This window comes from Nicotiana tabacum, chromosome 8, assembly GCF_000715075.1.
Source record: "Nicotiana tabacum cultivar K326 chromosome 8, ASM71507v2, whole genome shotgun sequence".
Classification (NCBI taxonomy): Eukaryota; Viridiplantae; Streptophyta; class Magnoliopsida; order Solanales; family Solanaceae; genus Nicotiana; species Nicotiana tabacum.
Window position 1 is genome coordinate 86454959 of NC_134087.1, and position 26589 is coordinate 86481547.

Genomic DNA, 26589 nt, shown 5'->3' on the forward strand with positions numbered 1-26589 from the left:
CAATCAGTCAAAATCTAAAAATGACCCCAAAAGTGGCTGTTTATGCACAGTCAGCCTTCCGGCGTCCCTTTCGGGAACATTCGGCTATGTTTTGACAAAACAGCGTCAACCAACTTCTTTATGATGAAATTAAAATTTGACATATATATTTTTTTACTATTTTTTGCAAAAGGGGAGATTGGACATCACCCGACTTATTTATGACAAAATTAAAATTTTGACATGTCTTTTTTTATTTATTTATTTGTTTTTGGCTATTTTAGCAAAAGGGGAGGTTGGACCCGATGAGGGTTGCCTACGTATCTCACATCCGGTGAGAATCAAACCCGCGTAGTTCGGGAATAAAACAAACTATATTTTTTAAAAAAAAAACAAGACTCTTTTTCATTTTCATTTTTGGCATTTCATAACAAAAAAAAATTATTTTTAAAAAAAACAAGACTTTTTCATATTCATTTTTCATGGCAAGACAAACTATTTTCCTTTTCTATTTTTTGAAAACAATACAGAATAACGACTCTTTTTTTTTCTTTTCATTTTCAACAAACAATAAAATAACCTATTCCCAAACTAAAATAAAGACTCTTTTCTTTTCCTTTTTCTGCGAACAATTTCCAAAAATAAAATCTCTTTTTCTATTTTTCCTTTGCTTTTAGTAAAACAAACTATTAAAAATAAAATATTTTTTTAAGATTTCGGCAGAGTTTCGACACTATTGGGACATTGTTATTTTTTTCAAAGCAGCAGATTAACCCTATACACTGCTATTTTTCTTTCTTTCTTTCTTTTTTCTTCAAAATTTTCCCAATATTCAAAACCGGTCAGCATGCAAGTCCAAAGCAAATAAAATGCACAAGCAGTAAGTAGGATGCATCAGGATGGTCTTTTCTGTTTCAGGTTGCTATTCCTAGACGGACCCAACCCCTGTGTTGAGTCCCCTAAGTCAAAAATGCACATGATGCAGATAAGCGTTCCTACTAGGGATCCGGCATGAAGTTGAGTTATTCTAGGTTCAGAACCTGGGTGTTTGTTCTAGACCTGGCTTACCCGAGCGGACAGCTCGAGCCGAGGGGGGGCAGCGTACCGGGGATACAGAAGCTCAACCCGGCTTTGCAACTTATCCAAACCTCGTTCCAAAAATGGGATTGACTCTAAACAGAAAAGAAGTCATACGAAGTGCACACTTCTTCATGATTTAGAAGACTCAGAGAGGAGATGGGTTTTGGCACAGTTTATATATAGTTCACAAAATATCAAAGCGGTAAAAACAGTTAGTTAGCACATTAAGCACAGATCATGTAACAAAATCAGATAAAGCCAAATACAATAATTATTCCAAGCTCGAATTCTGAACCCTGAACAAAACGTTCTGGGTCAGTCCCCAGCAGAGTCGCCAGAGCTGTCACACCTCCTTTTTCCGGAACCCGCAAGGGTACAAGGAGTTTTTCCAATTAAAGGACAATCGAAACGGGATTTGTTTATTTAATTCAGAGTCGCCACTTGGGAGATTTATGGTGTCCCAAGTCACCGATTTAATACCGAATCGAGGAAAAGAATGACTCTGTATTACAGTCCGCGAACCAGAAATCCGGATAAAGAATTCTGTTAACCCAGGAGAAGGTGTTAGGCATTCCCGAGTTTCGTGGTTCTAGCACGGCCGCTCCACTGTCATATTCGGCTTGATTATCTGATTTAATACATGTTGAACCTATGTGCGAATTTTAACTTTTAGCCGCTTTTATTTTTATTATTATTATTATTTTTATTTTATTTTTAGAATGTGAACATCGTTTAAAACATGTCTTTGGATTGCGTCACATGAAATGCACCCGCAATCCGGAACACATTTTATTCAATGTTTTGGGATTTGGATTTGGGTCGCATGAAATGCACCCCCGAGTTTAAGAAGGTAAGATTATTAAAATGCGTGCCTAAAACGACTAGCGCGTGGTTATTTTGGAAAAAGCCGTGAACTTCGTTAAGCGGACGATTCCGAGTTCTAAGTAATTAATACATACATTTGTGAGGGCCCCACAATCTTTACGTTTTACTAGGCGAGGCTCATCTCATTTATTTTTAAATGGATAATCCTAAAATGACTACATTTTTTCTATTAAAATTAGTCTCTAAAATAAAGAAAGAAAATCCTAATTAATTAGGAGCTTTCCGAAAAATTAAGAAAACCTAATATACTAATTGCTAGATTAAAACAAATATTAATAGAAAGGAATTTTACTAAAAAAAAAAGAAAATTCGAAATTATAAATAAAATAAGAAATTCGACAACTAATATTCAAAAGAAATCAAATATAGCTAGATTGAAGCTCGCATTGTTATATAAAAAAAACTATTGGAATTAATTATTCAACCATTTGAAACTAGATTTAACCATAATTACTAAAGCTTATTAGAAAGTTTATTAAACTTAAACACTATCTAGTCTTGTTTGGCCTTAACTAAATTTAGCTACCCATTCATGATTAACCTACTGTTGACCATATTAAAACCTTTATAGCTAGTGAATTAACCCGTTTTACCAAGCTGATTCACTAAAGACCAACTTATGTTATTTTCCTCTTATTCCAATTATTAAACAGTAATACATGAAATAGCCTAAATACAATCAGTAAAAGAAACGAAGAAAAAGCGAAATTAAAACTTCAAAGATCCATTCTTCATACGTATTCATGCTTTCACATTGCCAGCTTACAATATCGACAAGGTTACAACCATGTACCTGGTATTGAATACAAGAGAAGAGGAAGATGAGAATCAGCAGCAGTAGTAACAATACAGCACAACAACAACAGTCCAGCAACACAGGAATAGACCAGTAACAGAGTCTGCAAACTGGTTTAGTAGTAACCCAAGAAAGAAGCTTCAAGCTTCGATGAAACAATAGCAATTAATGCTGATTTCAAAAAATGAAGGAAAGTAGAAGATATTTTTTTCAGTTTTGTTCTCTCCCCCTCTGTTTTTTTTTTGTTCTTCCTTTCTATGTCAAAAATGACTCTTATTTATAGCAAGACTCTTGTCTTGAACTACTAACCCGAAATATTATTTTAATTGCATGCCTTGCCCCCACTACTTAATGTTTTTCTTATTTAATTCTCTTGTCCCCCATGCATATCTTGTCCTCCATGCTTAACTTAAATAGCTACATTATTCTCCCCACTACATTATGTCTTGTCCCCCACCATATTATTTTAATATTGTTAATGCCTAGTGGACAGAGCACTCAGATTAAATAATTGTTCAAATGTTCAATTCCAAAAATACCCTTCCGACCTTACTGAAATTACCATTTTACCCCTGAACGTAATGCAATTTACCAATCTACCCCCATCAGCTATAACCAATTCACCTAATCAATTCCAACCAAAATACAGCAAGTATGACCGATTTCTAAACAAATTCAAACAACAAATCTCATGAACACGGATTGAATCATACAACATCAAATTAATGGGAATAAGTTAATCATATTGGGAACCAATCCTGGTTAACTTAGACACAAATGAACGAGCAAGGAGACAACAATATTAACAACAACAGTAAACTGAAACAACATGAATCACAATTAACGGAAACGAAATGCAAACTGAAATCATATGATGAACAACAAAAAGCCGGAAACCAAACAATACACAAAACGAAATTATTCGAACCAACTTAATATTAGCAAAGATACTGTACATTCTACAACTAATAATCACGAGTGACAAACCAATCGAACTCAAATTCGATTAAACAGAATTCAAAGAAATTTTTTACAACCAAGATTCAATCCAAGAACGATTCAAATTCCTTAAACCCATATAGATCATAAAAATGAGAATGGGAGATGAGACGGACCTTAAAAACCTTTAACAATCCGGACCTCGACTGCGTATGAACTGTTTCGACGACCCCGACCAAAGCTCGAACAAACGAGATGGTGAGGTCTCGTTTTGGTTTTGGACTGAAGGTGACGAAACAAAAAGTGAAGCAGTAGCGATGGGAATTGGTTTTGAATCAGATGCTCGACGAGGCACAGCAACGCAGCAGAAGCAGATGCTGGACGGGGCTAAGGCAGCAGCAACGCAGCAGAAGCGAGCCGGTCGTTTGGATGGAGAAAAATGAAGCAAAACCCCACGTCCATGGCTGGAGCTCGGAGATGGCAAACGAAGAAGATGAAGCAGCAGCGACGGGGTCTGTTTGGACGTAGCAGAAGCAGCAGAAGCGAGGTGCTAGGGTGCATGGTCGTCGAGGAAGGCGCCATGGGAGCTCGAGCTCGAGCTCGACGACGAAGAAGACGGCAGCCTTCTTGGCTTTTGGTTTGGAGCTGCTGTGCAGGGTTATGGGCGACGATACGCACGCGTCGAAACTGCGCGCAGCAGCAGCTCACGTCGACGAGCTTGTGGTCGTCCATGGCGGGGTTGTGCGACGAAGAAGACGATGCATTTGGATGGTGAAGCATAAGAAGCAGCAGTGGCGTGAAGGAGCAGAAGTTGGTCGTGAGGTGGAAGGGAAGTAGCGAGGGCAGCCATGGGAGGGTTGAAGGTGGAGGGGTTGTTTTGGGGAAGATGGTGCAGCAAAGGGTGCAGATGGTTTTGTGTTTAGGGTTTTGGGGTTTGAAAATGAAAAAACGAAAATGAAAGAAGGGGAGTGTTTGGGTTATGGGGCGGACCGGGTCGACCCGGGTTGAAATGGACCGGGTCATGGGGAAGATTGGGTATTTTTTGGGCCTGTGGTTTGAAATTGAAGAAGAGGCCCAATTCCGATTTTCTTTATATTTTTTGCTCTATTTTCTTCTACTTTCTAATTAATAAAACTAAAATTCTAAATTAAGTAATAAGCTAAATTAACTTATCAAAAATACTAATTAATTCATAGCGACAAATATCATACATAATTAAACCAATTAAGCATAAAATTGTACAATTGGACATTAAATGCTAAAAATGCAAAAATACATATTTTTATGATTTTTTCATTTTGTAAAACAAACTTAACTACTCCTAACTATAGAATTAAATATTAAATGCAAATGCGACATATTTTTTATATTTTTATCAATTTAACAAATAAACATGCACAGACAAATACAAATAATTATCCAAAAATGTCACAAAAATTCTCAAAATTGCACACCAAGGAAAATCGTTTTATTTTGAATTTTTTGGAGTAATTCTTTCATAGGGCAAAAATCACGTGCTTACAAACCCCAATGGTAATAGTAGTGCATTTAATAAGAAGAATATTTTCATTATTGGATTAAAACGCAATTTATGAGAGTTACATGATTGAAATTAAAGAGCTATCTTAGATAGCAGGAATGAATTTGTTGATCAACTAAATAAAAGGTTGATTGCTAAGTTTTATGGTAAAAATAAAATACTTTTTAGTTTTGACTCAGTACAAGATGATACCAATAGTTATTACCAAGAAGAATATTTAAATACTTTAACACCAAATGGTCTTCTAACGTACATGTTTGTTGTCAAGTTCATTATTTCTTAAGTATGTTACTGTGAATATATATATATATATATATATATATATATATATATATATATATATATATATATATATATATATATATATATATATATATATATATATATATATATATATATATATATATATATATATATATATATATATATATATAATTGCATATAGGTGGATTTTGAAGAAAAATATGCGGGTCATGCTACTGCAAACTTAGATCCGCTGAATAGCTTATGTAATAGTACACATACTGTATATAGAAGTTTTGACAATAACGTCATACATGCAAAACTTATGATACTGATCAATGTGCTCCTAAGTATGTGTTTATCCCCGAATTCAATTTTCGTCTTCCGAAACTAAAGAATATCCTTCTAAATTTGTGTAAAAATAATTTTCAGTATGTTTATGTTCTGTAGTTATAATAAATAAAGCACAAGGGCAAACCTCCTAAATAATGGACTATATTTACCACAATATGTTTTCTTATGCGAATAACTATATGTTGCACTTTCAACAGAGATATCAATATCGACAACATGAGTTCTGGTTTTGGCAGAATAACCAAAGTATTATAAGGAAACATATACAAAAAAAACATTGTCTATAAAGAAGTGTTCGATAAGATGCAATCACATTAGATACTTTTAAACTACAATACGTAATTATCTACTTAACATGACTAAAATTGATATTTATGTAAGTTCCGATGAGGTCCTTTCCTTTTGAATTCATGTATTATGCTAATGTAACAATATTTTTTGGTATTTAGATGATTGTTGTAGTATATTAAACATAAAATTTCTTTCATTAATTAAATTTTATTGTTCCTTTATATAAATAAATATTTAAACTATCATGTGCCATTATTAACGTGCATTAGTATATTACAATGCATTTTTATCCTTTATAGAGGCGAAGTACCCTCTATTCAATGGTATACGATTTCCTGTCCGAATAGACAGTCAAGTCATCTGAGAATCAAAACCAAACTTTAAAAATTTAGCTTGACCTAGTTCATCATTCTGGAATCAAGTTAATCAACAAAGAATATATGGAGTGAATATGGGCACCTCCTACCCAATCACTGTTATTCCTGTCTCTCAAAGAAGCCTTCAATTACTTTTAAAATCATGCATGCACTTGCTCCCCTATGATGTTGGGGCCTCACTATCTAATTATCTGAGTATAAGTTTAAGTCTTTATAATTCTAAGGAGATTATAAAACTTATAGATGAGGGTACAACTTTTTTTGTGCATTAAAATGTATCCAAAGAACACAACAAATTTAAAATACATCATACATAGTTTGGTGTCTTGTTTTCAAGCAACTTCTGTGTCAACCTGCTAATTGCTTCATATGTTATGATATAGATACCCAAGAAACGACAAAATAACTTGTTACCTAGGAAGACTTTCATGAAAACAAGGCAGAGATAGAAAGCTAAGCAACACCTACAATGTAAGCGTTCCATGAATCTTGTTGTTGAAAACTTGTAACCTCTTCATACTTTATGTCTCGTCCAGCAGTAAGCCCATATGTGCTTTTAATTTCTTCACTGTCAGGCATATGTCGGATCCAGAAGTGGACCGACTGAAATCCAGCCTCTTCCAAACAGTCTTTGATCTCAGGCAATGACCACCTATACACAAGAAAAAACAAGAAACACATCTCATGGTATTAGATGAACAGCAGCGATAGAAAAAGTACAACTGCCATAATAGAATGAGGAAGTAACCATTTCTATACAATGGAGGGGGGAAGTGACTTACAGTCTCCAGCTATAGGAAAATGCATGGCGAATTTTCCTTTTGGGTTTGTGCAGATTAAAATGGAGGCTGATCCTCGTTTTCCGTTTAATGATGTCGAATTCAGCTTGCTCCCAAACATACTGTGAAACAGATGGCAGACTTTACAATTCAGTCATTTAACAAACAGAGTAAAGACAATGTTCCAAGATTATTTTTTTTCCTTCTTTGACCCACAAGTTGTTTGGAAGTAACAATTTTTACAAATAGCAGAATTATTACATAGGATGTCAAGCCCTCAGGCCAGGTTTATGGCTTACCACCTCAATTTTCTGAGTAATATCATTCATCCAGATGCTCCATACATATCAAAGTATGCCAAAAAGAAACTTAAACCTAGCATTTCGCTACAAAAGCCTCCTTGCAATTTATATACTAGGCCGGTTGTCAACAAGCAGCAAGACATTTAGAGCATTTTGATGTAAATTGAAACACAACCATGGTAACATGAACTAAGGTACGATGTCTGCCGCGGTGAATTCAGCTGTGAGATAAGATGACAGGAGATAATAACAGTTTTGTCACTAAGATACAACGCATAGGAATATGTTTAGAAGATTATCAAGACATCTGTATTAACACAGCTCTATGCATTTTTGTCCAAGTTCTGGGATTTTAGGTTCATTTTTGTCTAATCACTAAGTCGAATTTCTAACAAGCCACTTCAGCTAATAGCAAAAACAGCCTAAGCAAATCAAACAGAATTAACAGTTTTTCCAGCCTTCTGATGGCTCTTACCCCTGTACCCAAAAGGGAAAAAGAGAAAATGCTCAAGCTGAATACTCAATCAATGACATAGAATCCTTCCATAAGTTCCACTATAATCTGTCTATATATACCAACATATATTTAGATATACATAATAAAAGTCACCATCTTGGAGCCTAAGTTGTGTGCCATTTTATCAACCACATAATCATCCCCTTAACAAGACCTAATTTTCTTGATAAAAACTTACTTCACATTATCTTGTTCTTGTCTGTCATGTCACTGAAGAATTATTTGACATAATGGGGACATTAAAGAATTGTAACATAAAGTTTTTGTTAGATGGGCTCCAATACAAAGTAGCTAAGATATAACTCTTTTATTTAATATATGGTCTTTACCTTAAACTAAAGTATAATTTACAGCCCAACTAATATTATACAAATTCATTTTCCCTGTAAAGATTATGATACTAAATTTCCTTTACAGGAAAGGTTATACGTGTTTTATAATTATTCCTCTATTAAGAACGTAGAAATAAGTTTTGCATGGCTAGTGTTAATTGAAGAAGTTGTAAAATTTAGAGGAAAGGTAAGGCAAGAGAGTAAGAGGATGATAGATTGTAGAAGGGCGTTTTCTTTTTGGAATGTTGACTCTGTTACCGATTTGACTAAAATGTGTCTTCAAATAAACGGATTTTTAAAGACTTAAACGGTGAAATAAGCAGGTACATCCCAACTACAATGACGAAAATGCATAAAAGAGTATCAGCATCCCAGAATTGTCATGTCCACATTGCAATTTTTTCATTATAGCAGTGTTCCAAATAGTCCTGAAAAGGAAGCGACAACAAAGAAATTATATGCTGAAATTGAAGAACTAAGAATATGGTAAGAAAGATCCAGATTCTAGTACACGTAATTCAATTATAGAAGACGAAGGATCTCTTTTAGTTTGGATATACATACTGTGAAGTTAGGAAATCTTCTCTGCATCCTCAGCTCTTGCTCTGCTGATGTGCCTCCGTACAGATCCATCACAAATATACCACCCTTCTTATTCAGAGCACTTAGGGCATGTTTGAAGTATGAAACTAGTTCTTGGCGAGTATGAAGGCAACAACAACTGTAGTTAAAAGCACAAACTATATCTCTTGCAGGAAATTGAAAATCCTTCATCAATTTGTGATCAGGAGAACCATCTTCACTATCTCCTAATGTTATGTTTTGGATGAGATTTTGAGTAGCGGCATTAACCAATTTGGCCTCAAGAGGTTGCAACACATTACCATGAAATAGGAATATTCTGGAAGAGACATCAGCACCAACTTTGTTCACATTGTTCTCGGTGCACCAATCAAGTGCCTCAACGTCCAAATCTAATCCTATAGCCGTGCGTCTAGTATCATTACGGAGCCATTCAGTACTGCCAAAATGTATCAGGATAGGTGATGATACAAAACAATGGTTGAGTTAGCTAATGAAATTGCAAAGGGAATGAGTTGAAACTATGCAGTAATCTTTTTTTGATTGGTGAAACTATGCATTAATCAATCAGCATCAGATAAGTGTTGAAAAAAAAGAACACAGTTGAGTTAGCTTACAAACTTGCAAACGGAATGCGCCGAGACTATGCATCAATTAATTCTAGTAGTCGATCCCACTAAACTACACGTTTAGTCAGTAGAGGCCAGGAGTGCCAAAGGCTGAGCCTCAACCAACCAAAGGTTTGTGACAAGTATGGCTAATAAGTATAGAACTATCAATAGTTCAGCATCGAGGCCAATCTGAGATACAACTTGAGGAGAAATCTTAACTCTAAAGTTTGAAAGAAATAACAACTGCAAAAAAAGAATACTCTTTGTCCAGAACCATAATCAGTAGGCAAATGTAGTCTATCAACATCCTTAATACCAAAAGTTTCAAATTCAAATTTTATGGTAAGATATGTTTTCGATAGGTGAAGGTTTACTCCATTTGAACAAGGCAACATTCAGAAATTGCCACGCCAAAAGCAAACCGAGTATTATGAAACATATCAGGTACGTAGAAGAACTAATTAAAAAGAGATAAGCTAAAATGACGGTCTTCTGCTGCTCCATCACCTCAATTGCTAGGCCTAAAATATAACAAACTACTGGACAGCAGCCACCAAGCACTACCTGGCACTTGCAGCAGCATAATTGCTCAAATATCTAAATGAAATCAAATCCCCTAAGGACCTTATATTGATGACCACTAATAGTTATACATACCCATCCTGGAGCTAATTTTGCAATGGCCCAAATACACCACTTAATTAAAGCACTTTACTAAGTAAATAGTATACATGGCAATTGAAGTGTGTACCTCAAAAGAGCAGTGCCGCAGAAATCTTCCTGGAAATGGAGAGGCACCCTCCCACCTACGTACATCAAGAAGAATTTCTGCAGATAACTTATGTCCCCTTTTGGTGACTGCACAGATACAATAAGATTACTCCACTTTATCCAATTAGCTACCATAAATTACTACTACTAATATAGTACGCAGGAAAAAGAGGAGACTTTGACAATGGGCGTTTCGTGCCTGCACAGATTGTTGGTATAGAGAAAACTTTGAAGGGATGAGATCATCTTGACTCTCTTTTTCAATTTCTGGGTTTTCATCTTCTTGTTCTTCTTCTGCTTCAGGAAACTCAGTAGGTAGGGCAGCTGGGTATTCTTGCTCTTCCTCTTCAAGATAGTAAGCTCTATCTCTTTCTCTGCGGTTCTGTTGGTGGCCTCGCTTCTTCCCGTTCTTCCCCATTTTCACCCTTTTTTCTTCTGCCGTCAACGGACTTGCGAGGACTAATGTAAAACCTTTTTGTCGCTTTTGCCCCCTTTTTTTTTTCTTTTTTTTTCTCTTCTCCTATTTTTCCGTTTTGTGAAGAATTATTTGATATAGTAACATGTTGCATCGACTATCAATGCTTCTTTGACTGATTTTCAGTTTTTTTGTGAATAAAACTATAGGACTCAAAAAATTTAGAATACGTGTATGATTAGTTGGATGAGGATATTAAGAGGCGCTTTTGGGAGGGGTTGGATGAGATTGTTCGTAGTATACCGCCTTCTGAGAGGTTATTCATAGGAGGAGATTTCAATGGTCATATTGGGTCATCTGCAGGTGGGTACACTGAGGTGCATGGCGGCTTTGGTTTCGGAGAGCGGAACGGAGGGGGCATTGCGCTGTTGGACTTTGCCAAGGCTTTCGATCTAGTCATTGCGAACTCGAGTTTTACGAAGCGGGATGAACATTTGGTTACTTACCAAAGTTCGGTGGCGAATACTCAGATTGACTATCTCCTCCTCAGGAGATGCGACAGAAGGTTGTGCAAGGACTGCAAGGTTATCCCAGGTGAGACCCTCTCAACGCAACATAGGCTTTTGGTGATGGACATTTGTATTAGGATTAGGAGGAAGAAGAGGTCAGTACAAGGACGCCCAAGGATTAGGTGGGGCGCCTTAACTAAGGATAAAGCTAAGGAGTTGGAAGGAAGGTTATCGGCAATGAGAGCTTGGAGAAGTAGTGGGGACGCAAACACAATGTGGTCGACGACGGCGGACTGTATAAGAAAGGCGGCGAGAGAGGTGTTAGAGATATCTACAGGCCACAATGGTGGCCACAAAGGAGATTGGTGGTGGAATGCAGTTGTCCAAGGTAAAGTGGAAGCAAAGAAGGCGGCTTACCTGCGGTTAGTAGGGAGCAATAACGATGAGGAGAAGAGAGAGAACGGTCAAAGGTATAAGGTAGCTAGGAAGGAGGCGAAGATGCCAGTGACGGAGGCTAAGACGACAGCTTTTGCTCGTCTATATGAGGAACTAAGGAACAAAGGTGGGGAGAAGAAGTTATTCCGACTCGCTAAGGCGAGAGAGAGGACAACTGGGGATCTGGACCAAGTGAGGTGCATAAAAGATGATGACGGCAAAGTTCTGATGGGAGATGATCAGATTAAGAGGAGGTGACAGACCTACTTTCATAAACTTCTAAGTGAAGAAGGGGATCAGGATATTATACTTGAGGAATCGAGGAATGCCGACAGTCACCATGAATTAAGTAATTGTAGGGACATTGAGATCGATGAAGTCATGAAGGCAATGCGTAAGATGAGAAGGGGCAGAGCTACCGGGCCAGACGAAATTCCGGTTGAACTGTGGAGGTGTGTGGGTAGAGCAGACTTAGAATGACTTACTGCATTGTTTAGTGTTATATTCAAGACTAATAGGATGCCTGAAGAGTGGAGGTGGAATACAATGGTCCCGTTGTATAAGAACAAAGGTGATGTCCAGAGCTGTAACAACTATAGGGGCATCAAATTACTAAGTCATACCATGAAAGTTTGGGAGAGAGTGGTAGAAATGAGAGTGCGAAGGACGGTGTCTATTTCAGACAACCAGTTCGGGTTCATGCCGGGGCGATCTACCACAGAAGTTATCCACCTTATTAGGAGGATGGTGGAACAGTACAGGGATAGGAAGAAGGATCTCCATATGGTGTTTATTGATCTGGAAAAAGCGTACGATAGGGTTCCTAGGGAGGTTTTATGGAGCTGCTTAGAGGATAAAGGGGTCCCGATTGACTATATTAGGGTGATTAAAGACATGTATGATGGAGCTAAGACTCGGGTTAGGACAGTAGGAGACGACTCTGAACACTTTCCAGTTATTACGGGATTGCACCAAGGGTCTGCGCTCAGCCCATTCCTATTTGCCCTGGTGATGGATGCACTGACTCATCATATTCAAGGGGAGGTGCCATGGTGCATGCTATTTGCTGATGATATTATTCTAATTGACGAGACACGAGGCGGCGTCAACGAGAGGCTAGAGATTTGGAGACATGCTCTTGAGTCTAAAGGTTTCAAGTTGAGCAGGACGAAGACGGAATACCTCGAGTGCAAATTTGGAGTTGAGCCGACGGAAGCGGGAGTTGAAGTGAGGCTTGACTCTCAAGTCATTCCCAAGAGGGGTAGTTTCAAGTACCTTGGATCGGTTATTCAGGGGATCGGGGAGATTGACGAGGATGTCACACACCGTATAGGGGTGGGGTGGATGAAGTGGCGGTTAGCGTCGGGAGTCTTGTGTGACAAGAAAGTGCCACCGTTACTAAAAGGTAAGTTTTATAGAGCAGTGGTTAGGCCTGCCATGTTGTATGGAATTGAATGTTGGCCGGTAAAGAACTCACACATCCAGAAGATGAAAGTAGCAGAGATGAGGATGTTGAGGTGGATGTGCGGGCATACAAGGATGGATAAGATTAGGAATGAAGATATTCGAGAGAAGGTGGGTGTGGCCCCCATGGAGGACAAAATGCGGGAAGTAAGACTCAGATGGTTCGGGCACATTCAGAGGAGAAGTATTGGGGAGAGGTGATCAGACATGACATGGCGCGACTTAGGATTACTGAGGACATGGCCCTTGACAGGGAATTATGGAGGTCGAACATTAAGGTTGTGAGTTAGGGGAGAGTTATGAATATTTCTATAGCACAATAGAGTGAGACTAGCCAGTTAGGAGTTAGACTGAGAATGTCATTGGTCGTCTATTGATGCAGGGCTTTACCTGCTAGTTTTACTATACCAGTCATCTATTTCGTATTTCGTATTCTGTATTTCATATCTCTTATTATGCTGTTATTTTATTATGCATTTTTATGGTACTAATATATCAGCTCCTGTTGCTTTTTTTGAGCCGAGGGTCTCCTGGAAACAGCCTCTCTAACCTTCGGGGTAGGGGTAAGGTCTGCGTACATAGTACCCTCCCCAGACCCCACTTGTGGGATTATACTGGGTCGTTGTTGTTGTTGTTGTTGTTGTTGTTGTTGTTGTTGTTGTTGTTGTTGTATATGATTAGTTGACCTTTATGCTTTAAATATTACTACAATTTTATCTAACATCAAATTATTTATTTAGCTCTTGTAGAATATACATTAGTCAGTTACAATTTTGACTTGGTCGGTGTTATGATCCCTGCAATTGAACTGAATAATTAGGCTAAATAAGTAAGTGTGGTTGTCAAGGATCGATGGGGATGTTGAAGAAAAAAGCCGAGGATTTAGCATTGGAAATGAATTACTCAGACTGAATGTGGATTAATGAGCTTCAAGGGTGAAGATTGTGCCAGCTCAGCAGCAATTCTGTTACATAAGCTAACAGAACGCAAAGAGGAGCATATACCCGATAATCCAAATTCCTTTCTTCTCTTTCTTCTCCTCCTCTTCTTCTTCTTCTTCTCTTCTCTTCTAACAGTAAATTTCCTTTCCAATTTTGTAGATCTTAGCCATGCAATGCAATGAAATTCCTTAGTTTATTTCATTCCAGTTAAGTAGTTCATTTTGTAATCGTATTTCAATTAATGAAAATTGCAGAAAATTGTCCCAAAAAAGCTCATTCTATTTTATTGTTTGATTGAGAAAATTCAATTTATAGTCAGTTCCTGACAGTCAGAATAATATCCTATTTCACTTTGGTGTATTTTCTTTGATTATTTTATTATTTTGGTAATTTGACCTTTTTTTGTTTTGTTAAAAATTAGAAATAATAAATAAAAGCAACCTAGAATACTGAATACGCTGAAGAACCCAACTTACGGTCAACCTGCGTTTCCTATAAGAATTATTTCGTCTAGAAGCAGTATTTCTTAAGAACTCTATCTATGTTCCTTTTTATTAAGATAACCTGCAAATTTATGTTTAGTTGACTTTAAGGCTTTAAATATTGTACAATTTTATCCAACACTAAATTCTTATATAAAAAATTAATAATTTAGCGCTAGAAGGAGATAACATTACTTGTTACAATTTTGGCTTGATATGAATAAGATTTTAATTTATTTTAGTATGTTTTTTTGATTATTGTATAAAATATGTTGATTTTGTAGTGAAAAAGCTAAAGAAATGAAAAATAAATTCAATCGGTTTCACCTATAATACAACGTATTACATAAACTTGATACAGTGCGTTTTGGTTTCACAAACAATTCTATTTGCATTTGGTAAGACAAATTTGAATTGCTTTTTAGGAATTTATTAAAACAATAACTTAGCGTGCAATCGTTTCCAACTAACATGAAGACCCCAATTTTGTAAGCAAAATTTAAATAATAATAAAACGGATGGTCTTATAGTTGAACCTGCGGCCACGTTCCCCTATCGCATGAGCCATGAGGCAAGTTTTTTATTATTTGAACAAAAAAATTCAACTATAAGAGCGTTTCCTAGCTCGACATTCTATAAGTTGCTAAGCTTTCTAATTTCGGAGTTTGAACCTGACCAATATTTTCTTTTTCTTCAGTAAATTGAATCATTCGTACATGATCGAAGATGTATAGCAATTTCAAGGAGCAAGCGATTGAGCATTTGAGGCAAGAAGACAACGTTGGTAACTATGCAAAAGCATTTACTCTTTACATGAACGCTTTGGAGTACTTCAAAACGCATTTAAAGAACCTTGAGATTAAGGAGGCCATTTATCAGACAATTAACGAGTATTTGCACCGAGCGGAGGAGATTCGAGCGATGTTGGATGAGAGTGGGACTGGATCGAGTTCGAATGGAAGGGATATGGCTATGGCTGTCAAGCCCAAGATGAAGCTAAAGGATGGAGAAGATGGGGAGGATTCTGAATTGAGGACCGGGCCTAACTCTGTGGTTATCAGGTAAAAATTTAAGGAGTGATCAGTTTCCACCCCATTTGAGCTAGATTCAGTTTTCTAGTTGGTTCTGTAATTGTACAAAATTTTCTTATATGATCAAAGATGTTTAGCAATTTCAAGGATCAAGCGATTGCGTATGTGAGGCAAGCAGGTAACTATGCAAAAGCATTCCCTCTTTACATGAATGCTTTGGAGTACTTCAGAGCCCAGTTAAAGTATGAGAAAGACGACCCTAAGACGAAGATGGCCATTTCTCAGAAATTTGACGAGTATTTGCACCGAGCAAAGGAGATCCGGATGGTGTTGGATTGGACCGAGCCAAGTCTGAATGAAGGGGATGCGGTTGTCGCTACTAGGCCCAAGGATGGAGAAGATGGTGATGATCCCAACAGTCAAAGTTAAGAGCTGGGCTTAACTTTGAGATTATAAGGTAAAGATTTTAATGGGGTGGCCACTGGCCAGTTACAAAGTTTTTGTTTTGTAACTGGCAAGCTCAAGTTTTTGTTTTTGTTTTTTTCAACTACTTTCCATTATATTCATGGAGATGCGTAGACTGTTATTAATCTGTATTGCTGTAAATAAACAAAACAGTAATCTTTCTGAAAACAGAAACAAAAAATTAGTAGAAATAAATTATGAAAATAGTATTTGAACTTCAAAATAAATTTTGAAGCTTTGTAGGAACAAATCGAGCCCACTGAATACACAGTGTGTCCTTAAGGAAATTATTCCCCTCAAGTACCCGAGGTTCTGGAATATATCCTTCTAGGATAGAACGATTTAACTCACCGGAGTGTTGGTACCAAAAACGCCGATGAACAGCGAACCACTCGAAGGCTGTAAAACGCATTGGAATTTTTGTGCAGAAGAAGAAGAAGATCTGAAAATTTCATAAGCAAATATTTAGGGATTAGAAGGTATATTTATAACCAATTTGGTACTGTTTCTGAAAAGGTTTGCAACCTTTCAGAACATCCATAGCTGTTGGAAATTTTTGCGGGAAAATTAAAACATATTTAAAATAATTCGGGAAAGAAAATGGGCCAAATCGGACTGGGTCTCGGGTCATGGGTTATTTCGGATTGAATTTTCGTTAATTAATTTAATTAATTAATTATTTGAAAAGAATTTTGTCCAAAAAGATTAATCAATTAATCTTTGACCAAATTCAAATCTGAAGCCGAGCGAGCGACGACGACGGCGCGAGGCTTGCCTTCTTCTTAGCTCTTTAAGAGCTAAAAGATGAGCTTCTCTATATATACACAAAGATTTTCTTTCCTTCTATCAATGAGGGACAAAGTGCATTAGTCAAGTGAACTCATTCAAAATTTCACTTCCCTCAATTTCTTTTCCAACCATTTTCCATTCACACTTCTTTTGTTATTAATAACAAAATCCAACAATCCCCCACATGAATGGGGAATGGCTATAAACTTAAAGGAATGCACGGACGTGTGTGTATTTCACATGCAAGAATTATTTGCATCTGGATAAGTAGGTTTCCCTTTGAACTTTCCGCAGTGAACTTATATCGGATATACTCGGTCAATCGGCAGATTTAATATCTTTGAACCGTCGAGCTTTGTTGTATACCTAGACAACATAAGTCACACAATCAATCCTTAACCATCTATGGTTCTCACGATTGTGTTCGTTTCAGCTATGAACATTGCCTGGTTTCATGAGTGTTTAGAGAATGAGCCTTTACTTTCATTCCCCTTGAAGCGGCTTACACTTCACACTCACATAGGTGATTACTTTCACATAGGTTTTTACATATTTTTTCCCTCATATGAATGGGTAAAAATTGTGTGGGGTAGCCACTTTTAAAAGTGGTATTTACTTTTTATCTAGCATTTTCAATGCTTAACAATAGTAGCCACTAGTCTATTAAAATTAATATGAAAAGACTGTATTACCCTTTCTTCTATCTCTTTCATGTTAGGGAGAAGAACTGTGCTGCCGTGAATTCATGGAGCTACATCAATGACTTAAATTGCTCTATTTTTCGACTTCAATTTTGTGTTCATTGACAGACCTTATAATGGTAGTAGTCTGAGTGTGGTTGGTCGAGTTTCTGAATCGCAAGAATACAGAGAATTGCAAATTATTGGTGGTCTGAAATTTTTAGGCTTGCTCAAGGTGTTGCTATTGCTAGGACTTATTTCTCAAGCAATACAACTGTTATTGTTGAATATAATGTCATTGTACGTCATTACTGATTATTTTTGTTACTTATTTTTTTTGTCTTAACTTTTGGGGGAACAATAAGCTTAGCTCCGAAAAATTGAATGGAGTAATGTTTGATAAATATGTTTCTTTGAGTTTTAGATCTCACGGTTCTTACAAATAATGTTGGGAAAGCGACTGTGATGTTATTGTTTATATGTATGTATATATATATATGTATGTATATATATCTATACACACACACAAATAGCTGCTTGTTTAATGAACTTAGAATTATAATTTCAAAAATTAAGGACATTTGGTCCTAAACTTAGACTAACAAGCTCAAAAGTTAAGGACAATAGGTCCTGAACTTAGGTTAAGAAGCCCAAAAGTTAAGGACAATAGATTCTGAAGTCCTAAACTTACAGTTACAAGTTCAAAAGTTAAGGACATGTAGTCCTGAAGTTAAGTTTAAAAGTTAAGGACATGTAGTCCTGAAGTCCCGAAGTTAAGTTCAAAGGTTAAGGATACGTAGTCTTGAAGTCCTGAACTTAGAGTTTGAAGTTCAAAAGTTAAGGACATGTAGTCCTGAAGTCCTGAACTTAGAGTTACAAGTTCAAAAGTTAAGGACATGTAGTCCTGAAGTTAAGTTCAAAAGTTAAGGACATGAGCAGAAGGGTATTTTCGTACGACAGTTAAAGTTTATTAAAGCTGTGGCTAAAGACTAAAGATATTTTAAATAGTGGCTTAAAAATAAATATATGTGTTATTAGTGGCTAACCGTGCACTTCCCCCAAAAAATAATACTATAATAATTGGGCTCGGGCTCAGCCCGGACTCATCCTAACTAGTTTGAAAGATGTAACAGTTATAAAAATATACTTTCAAGAAAGAAAGGCATCAATCAAAAGTAAATTTAACCATATTCAATAGGAACAAGTCTAATCTATTCAACCTCCCTTAATACCAAAAGTTTCCAATTCCGATTTTCATATAGGGTGTGTTTCTGAGATAAGTGAAGTTTAACTCTATCTGCAACAAGGCAACATTATCACACTCCTAGAAATTACCATGGTAAAAATAAAACTAATATTATAAAACAAACTAACTAAGGAAAAAGAAGAACTAATTACATCATATAAGCTAAGAACCACCCCCTCGGATAGGGGTAAGGTTTGCGTAGATTCTACCCTCCTCAGACCCCACTAATGGTGTCACGACCCAAAATCCTTTATAGGTCGTGATGATGCCTAACGCCATCGTCAGGCAAGCCAACGGTGATTAATCAACTTAGTTACCAATTTTATTATTTTCGAAATCATGAATCCCATTGAATAAGTAATGTAAAATCTAGTACTCATTGAAATTCTGTAATTTTATTTTTCAATTTTCGTATAAGATATGAATTACATGGTGAAATGATAATAATTACGTGAACTACAATAATAAATCAGGTAAAAGCTATTACGACCTTCTCTCTCTACTTATTAGTGGTGCAGAGTTGGCTGCGATCACTTTTTGGCGCCGTTGCCGGGGAGCTAACTGTCACACCTCCTTTTTCCGCACCGCGAGGTGCGTAGGAGTTTTTCCAATTAAAGGACAATCAGAACGGGATTTATTTATTCATTTCAGAGTCGCCACTTGGGAGATTTAGGGTGTCCCAAGTCACCAATTTTAATCCCGGATCGAGGAAAAGAATGACTCCATATTACAATCTGCGTACCAGAAATTCGGATAAGGAATTCTGTTAACCCGGGAGAAGGTGTTAGGCATTCCCGAATTCCGTGGTGCTAGCACGGTCGCTCAACTGTCATATTTGGCTTATTTATCTGATTTTAAATACAATTATGAACCAATGTGCAAATTTAACTTTTTACCACTTTATTATTATTATTTTTTTTTAAAAAAAAAAAATGTGAACATCGTTTAAAACATGTCTTTGGATTACGTCACATGAAATGCACCCGCAATCCGGAACACATTTTTATTCAATGTTTTAAGATTAGATTTGGGTCGCATGAAATGCGCATCCGAGTTTAAGAAGGTAAAATTGATTAAATCGCGCCTAAAGAGTCTAGCGCGTCATTATCTTTGGGGAAGGAAGTGAAATTCACTAAACAATCCATCCCAAATTCTAAGTAAATTTTTTTTTAAAAAAAAAAATTTAAATAAATAAATGAGATTGGAGAATCCTGTAAATTTTTGTATTATTGACATCTATTTATTTTTAGCGAAATCCTTCCTTATTTTAAGAATATCCTTTAATGACTACCTTTTTATTATTACTAAGTTTGTTTATAAATATAAAATCAATATCTACATTCTTGAAAATGACATATTACATAGAAGAGGAAAACAAATATTAACAGAAAGTAATAAAATTATAATCATAAATACAACATGGAATTATCGAAAAGTAAAAAAAATAATAAAAAAAAACTAATTATCCCATAGTTGGATTAAAATTCAAATTGTTAGTAAGACTTAAGCTTATTAAAACTAATTATTTACAAATACTGAAAATTGAAAGAAATAAAAATAAAAACTTGAGTACTAAATCATATTTCTAAAAATTTAAACAATTTAACATTAACTAACTTTGTTTTAATTCATCATGTCCTAATACTTGTTCGCAAACTAATTCATGTTATAACTGAAATTGACTACATGATTCGGATTAACTTATCGTTGACGAAAAAACCTTATGAATAAGGAACTTAGTTAATTTTTGCCAAACTGATTCAATAACGCCATTTTTACGTTATTTCTTCTATTTTTTGTTATTAAACAGTTTTAATTAATAATCAAGCTTAAATATATTTCCTAATAATTTGGTTAAGGCGTTATTTAATATGTCGCTATAATACGCCTAGTTATGCCAAATGACAGTGATTTACAGAATAATAATACGTGAATAACCTAAATACAATACAAAAATTAAATTAAACTAAATTAAAAATTTAATTCTCCATTCTTCATTTCAGCTTACAAAATGCCAAAATTACAGTTGTGTACCTGATATTGTCAATATAAGAAGAAGAAAGTCAGCAACGTAATACGTAACACAGCAACAGCAACAATAACCAGCAATAACCAGCCAACGAAAATCCTAGTGACAGCTTTGAAAAATTCAAAATAAAATCCAAGAATGCCGAAAATAACGGACAGAAACCAAGGGAAATTTTCAGATTTTTGAAAGGCTATTTAATCTTCAACCCTTAATTTCTACACCTGTATACCAGAATATTTATCAGGTGTGTACTACTTTCTATTCTAATTTTCAACTTTTTATTTTTATTTTTCTCTTTGTATGTTTTTCTTTTCTTGAGAGTTTGAATGTTTTTTCGGAATAAATGTTCAGCTCCTTTTTTTTAATCTCTCTTTTTTTCTCTGTCTGTATTTCTTCTCCTCCTTCTTGTGTTCAAGACTTCACATATATATATATATCCCATCCCATAAATCCTTTAATCAATTAAATCAATACTTTTTCTCTACCCAACCCATTATCTTCCCACTCATCCCCATTACATTAAATAAACATATCACACCACCCCATTATATTTTGTCCCCCATGCTTTATTTAAAATAATGCAAGATTCTCCTTTAATTTAAATCTTGTCCCCCCTTTATATTAAATAATCATATCACAACCCACCCCATTTCATTTTGTCCCCCATGCTTCAAATAAACAATTTCAAAATGTACAATTCCTAAACTACCCCTTCCGACCTTACTGAAATTACCAAACTACCCCTGAACGTATTACAAATTTTCAAACTACCCATCAGCTATAACACATCAATTAATCAAACTTAACCAAAATATAGACAATATGATCAATTTCTAACAATGTTCAAACAACAATATGAACACGGATGAACATCATAACAACAATATCACATGAACATGATTTTAACAACATTTCAACAACAAATCAAATGAACACAAATTGAACAACCAAGAACAACTAAAATTTGATTGAACAATAATTTTAGCAACAACAAACCTATTTTTCGGATTTAAACAACAACAACAATCAAACAAGTATATTTAGATTCTTAAATTCAATAATATTGAACTTAAAATCAACTCTAACAACATTACAACAAACAATTCTTATATTAAACTTTAAACAAGATTATGAGACCAATTCAAGAAATAATCACAAATGATAAACAAGAAATCAAACTATACAAAATTTGGATTCAAGATCATCCAAACAAAGTATGAACATGAATGAATCTATTTAACACAACAAACATGACGGATTAAACGATTAAATCAATATATTCCTTTAACACAACTAAATTCTTTAAACAAATAACAAGATCGACGAAGAAACAATTATGAACTTAAACTTGAACTTAACAATACTAACAATTTCTAACAATACATAAACACATGAAACAAATTGAAGAAATAGTTAATTAAATTTCAATTTGAATCTAACAAACAACAAACTAACAAATATTCACTTAAAACAATAATACAAACATGAAATGAATATGAAAACAACTAATTAAACTTCTATTTTGAAATCTGAAAATTAATTTTAACAAAGCACATGAACATGAACAAACTAGAAAAAATGATTTCAACGATAAACAACGAACAAAACAAGAATCAAATATTTAACGATTTTAACTTTTAGAAATATAAAAACGAAATATGGACAAAATAAAACTCAAAAACAACTAACCGGAGATGAATCAACGAAGAACTTTGATTGTAAACAAATCTGTCCGAGCCTCGACCAAAGCTCGAACAAATGACGACGAAGACGAAGAGAAGATGAAGCAGCCCGTAGCTACTGCCGCGACGAGCAGCAGCAGCAGTCCGTCCAACACCTGCTGCGACGAGCAGCAGCAGCACGACGTCAAGACAGCGGTCACGGCGACAGGCAGCAGTAGTCCGGCGGCGACAGGCAGCAGTACATCGCGGACAGCCATGGACGACGACATGGTCGACGTCGAAGCTCGTCCATGGCTGTGTTCGTTTGGTTGTTTGATTGAGACAGAAGCAGCAGCAGCTGGTCGATCATGGCAGCGGCAGTCCATCGAGGAGGATGACGGGAAGACGACGCACCGGCAGAAGCAACGGGGAGCAGAAACGGGCAGCAGTGCGCACAACGGAGGTTTGACGAAGAAGATGAAGCAACGGAGAAACCATGGACAACGTCGACGGAAAAGATGAAGACGTGAAGATGGAGGGGAAGCCATGGTTGGGGTGTAAGGGGGGGCAGCCATGGTTGTGTTTTTTTTTAGCTTGGGGAAGATGATGAAAAGAGAGAAAGAGAAGAAAGGGGGGGGGGGCGGATTGGTTAGGTCTTTTTAGGGTTTTTTCTCTTTTTTTTTTTTGTTTTGTGTTGTTTGTAAGATAATAGGATGTTGGGTTATGGACTGGGTCGACCCAGTTCGAAATGGACTGGGTCGTAGGGAAGATTGGGCCAATTTTTGGGCCTGTGGCTTGAAATTGAAGAAAAGGCCCAATTCCGACTTTCTTTATATTTTCACTCTCTTTTCTTCTTTTATTTATCTAAAACTAAATTATAAAAATACTTAACCTATTATTAAGAACTAAATTAAGTTATAAAAGTGCAAATTAACTCCCAATAACAATTAACGCACAATTAAGTATTAATTAAGCATAAAATTGTATATTCGGACATTAAATGCTAAAAATGCAAACGATGCCTATTTTTGTAATTTTTAATTTTTGTAAAACAAATTTAATCACTAACAATTGTAGAATTAAATCCTATATGCAAAATGCGACATATTTTTGTATTTTTTATTAATTTAGCAAACAAACATGCACAAACAAATACAAATAATTATTCAAAATATCACAAAATATCACAAAATTGCACATCAAAGAAAAATCATTTTATTTTTTGAATTTTTTGGGAGTAATTCTCATATTGGGCAAAAATCACGTGCTTACAGCTGCCCCTCTTTGCCCGGAGACACGAAGTGTTTTCGTGCAAAGATAAAGCGAGGGATTTTTGCCCATCCGAGTACTCTGTTGAAGCATTTTTTGAAAAAGATTTGACCGAACCTTTGCTTCAAAGGTTTCCTACATATCCTGGGCTAAACAGGAATCAGGTCAATGTAGTTCGGGAAGTCTTGGTAGCTGGGACTACCATGAGACTGCAATGTTACTGCTGTTGCATGCTACTTTTACTGTTTGCTGACCTCCTTATTACACCATGCTTAAAAAATAAGAAGCTAGACTAAGCTAGAAATTACAGAATCTTATCCGTTTTCCCCCTTGCTCCGGTTGCCTTGCTTTTTGTCGGTTTGTGTTTCCTCTGGTGCCTTTTTACCAAGACTTCTGGCCCTTGTTTTTTTTTTTTTTTTAATACCAGTTTTCGTCATTTTGTTCGGTCCGCTGGGGACATGGCTTTCTTCATTAAGCTTTTTGGCTGTTCCTCTTGGGACACGATTATCTTCATCAGATTCATCAAGACGCGTCTTTTCTTTCTTTTGACTCATGCGCTTGAATTTGCGCTGGGACTTCTTGTTGCCACCTTCTGCCTTCCGGTGTTGGGATTTTTATTGTTTCCTGCTGGGGATTCTTGTTGTAACCTTCTGCCTTCCGGTGGGGTTACTGACTTCAAAATCTGCAGTATAAGACTGAAAAGTATTCCTCTCGTTATACAGGTGGGTGCCTGGAAATGGAAAAATGAAATGTATGCCTGCATTATACTGGTGGGCGACCTGGAAATGGAAAACTGAAATGTATGCCCGCATTATACAGGTGGGCGACCTAGAATATGGAATGAACAGACAAAATGTATTCCCTCATTATACTAGTGGGCGACCTAGAACTGAAATGTATTCCCGCATTATACTGGTGGGCGACCTAGAACTTAAATGTATTCCTGCATTTTACTGGTGGGTGACCTAGAACTTAAAAGTATTCCCGCATTTTACTGGTGGGCGACTTAAAACTTAAATGTATTCCCGCATTTTACTGGTGGGCGACCTAGAACTGAAATGTATTCCCGCATTATACTGGTGGGCGACCTAGAACTGAAATGTATTCCCGCATTTTACTGGTGGGCGACCTAGAACTTAAAAGTATTCCCGCATTATACTGGTGGGAGACCTAGAACTTAAATGTATTCCCGCATTTTACTGGTGGGCGACCTAGAACTTAAATGTATTCCCGCATTATACTGGTGGGCGACCTAGAACATAAAGTATTCCCGCATTTTACTGGTGGGCGACCTAGAACTTAAATGTATTCCCGCATTATACTGGTGGGCGACCTAGAACATAAAGTATTCCCGCATTTTACTGGTGGGCGACCTAGAACTGAAATGTATTCCCGCATTATACTGGTGGGCGACCTAGAACTGAAAAGTATTCCCGCATTATACTGGTGGGCGACCTAGAAACTTAAAAGTATTCCCGCATTATACTGGTGGGCGACCTAGAACTTAAATGTATTCCCGCATTTTACTGGTGGGCGACCTAGAACTTAAATTTATTCCCGCATTATACTGGTGGGCGACCTAGAACATAAAGTATTCCCGCATTTTACTGGTGGGCGACCTAGAACTGAAATGTATTCCCGCATTATACTGGTGGGCGACCTAGAACTGAAATGTATTCCCGCATTATACTGGTGGGCGACCTAGAACTAAAATGTATTCCCGCATTATACTGGTGGGCGACCTAGAACTTAAATGTATTCCCGCATTTTACTGGTGGGCGACCTAGAACTTAAAAGTATTCCCGCATTATACTGGTGGGCGACCTAGAACTTAAAAGTATTCCCGCATTATACTGGTGGGCGACCTAATTGGTAAAGAATAATTTGAATTTGTTTCCTTGATTCTCCGAGAAAATTTCCACTTGTGGCAGAAAATTTTCTGCCCCAATTCTGGCGATCTTTCTTATGGCGTATCTTTAGGCCATCATTAACACTTTATTTTCCTGTTCAAATCAAAGAAAATTTAGTTAGTTTTTTTTTTCGAATATGGCGAGTGGTCATGTCACTCCTGATGGGGATGATTGTCCCCTTTCCCTTATTCCTGTCCGGCGTTCTCAAAACTTGTTGGGGATGATGTTATTTGCTGGGGATAACATTCTGCTGGGGATGGTTTTTCCATTTATCCCTTCACCATTTTGTATCTCAAAAATTTCTGGAGGTTATTTTGCCGAAGATGGATTTTCCTTTCTTCCCTTCCACTTCTGTGTTGTCCGACCACCTCGGAGCTTGGTCGATATTCGGTCGGAGTACTCTGGGGATCGTCTTGGAACTTGGCTTACAATTTCCTCAACATGTAAGCCATGTTGGGGATCGTTTTTCTGCTTGTTCGTTTTTTTTTTCCGGCTCTTCCCCGTACTTTCCTTGCCATTTTAGGACAGTATTATTCGGCCTGGCAATCAACGTCTTTTGCCTTATTGCCTTGTCTCTGGATTGCCCTTTTCACCTTTTATGTTGTACCATTTTGGCAACTGGTAGTAAGCTCTGAAAGACCTTTCTTAAAACATAAATTTCTAGAAAAATTCTTTTAAACAAAGAAATGAAAAGATAGAAAAATTGAGAAAATCTTTCTGAACAAAAAAAAATGAACTTATCTGGGTGATACAACCGATTCCAATGATCATGTTGTGCATTCCGGATTAATCAACCCAGTCTATTTGTGTCGATCAAACTTTCTGATGTCTTCACTTGCTGGGGATAAATAGGTGCCCAATTCTTCGCAAAATACGGATCTTTTC

At 36.4% G+C, this 26589-nt stretch overlaps 2 protein-coding genes across 3 annotated transcripts; one reads left to right on the top strand and one right to left on the bottom strand.

The window, feature by feature from the left end:
- Positions 1-6728: 6728 nt before the first annotated feature.
- LOC107761982 (uncharacterized) lies at positions 6729-10879 on the bottom strand. 2 transcript variants are annotated; one of them, XM_016580284.2, is made up of 5 exons: positions 10578-10879; positions 10359-10465; positions 8979-9435; positions 7267-7385; positions 6729-7136 (listed from the first exon to the last, which is right to left on the bottom strand). In XM_016580284.2, exons 1-5 carry the CDS (start codon positions 10794-10796, stop codon positions 6938-6940), a joined length of 1101 nt encoding a protein of 366 aa, XP_016435770.1. In that variant the 5' UTR covers positions 10797-10879; the 3' UTR covers positions 6729-6937. The 2 variants fall into 2 exon arrangements, with proteins under 2 accessions (XP_016435770.1, XP_075075562.1); XM_075219461.1 differs by having other exon boundaries at positions 10556-10824.
- A 4364-nt stretch (positions 10880-15243) lies between these two features.
- On the top strand, positions 15244-16247 carry LOC107820261 (protein SUPPRESSOR OF K(+) TRANSPORT GROWTH DEFECT 1-like). The gene is made up of 2 exons (XM_016646523.2): positions 15244-15685; positions 15793-16247. The coding sequence occupies exons 1-2, from the start codon at positions 15351-15353 to the stop codon at positions 16082-16084; spliced, it is 627 nt and encodes a 208-aa protein (XP_016502009.1). The 5' UTR covers positions 15244-15350; the 3' UTR covers positions 16085-16247.
- The last annotated feature ends 10342 nt before the right edge of the window (positions 16248-26589 follow it).

Excerpts from the sequence above, each read along its gene's own strand:
- LOC107761982 (XM_016580284.2), bottom strand. The coding sequence starts at position 10,796 with ATGGGGAAGAACGGGAAGAAGCGAGGCCACCAACAGAACCGCAGAGAA. Across the intron at positions 9,436-10,358 it reads TGCGGCACTGCTCTTTTGAG|TACTGAATGGCTCCGTAATG; the intron begins GTACACACTTCA and ends ACATTTTGGCAG. Across the intron at positions 7,137-7,266 it reads TTTTCCTATAGCTGGAGACT|GTGGTCATTGCCTGAGATCA; the intron begins GTAAGTCACTTC and ends TCTTGTGTATAG.
- LOC107820261 (XM_016646523.2), top strand. The coding sequence starts at position 15,351 with ATGTATAGCAATTTCAAGGAGCAAGCGATTGAGCATTTGAGGCAAGAA. Across the intron at positions 15,686-15,792 it reads CCTAACTCTGTGGTTATCAG|CAATTTCAAGGATCAAGCGA; the intron begins GTAAAAATTTAA and ends AAAGATGTTTAG.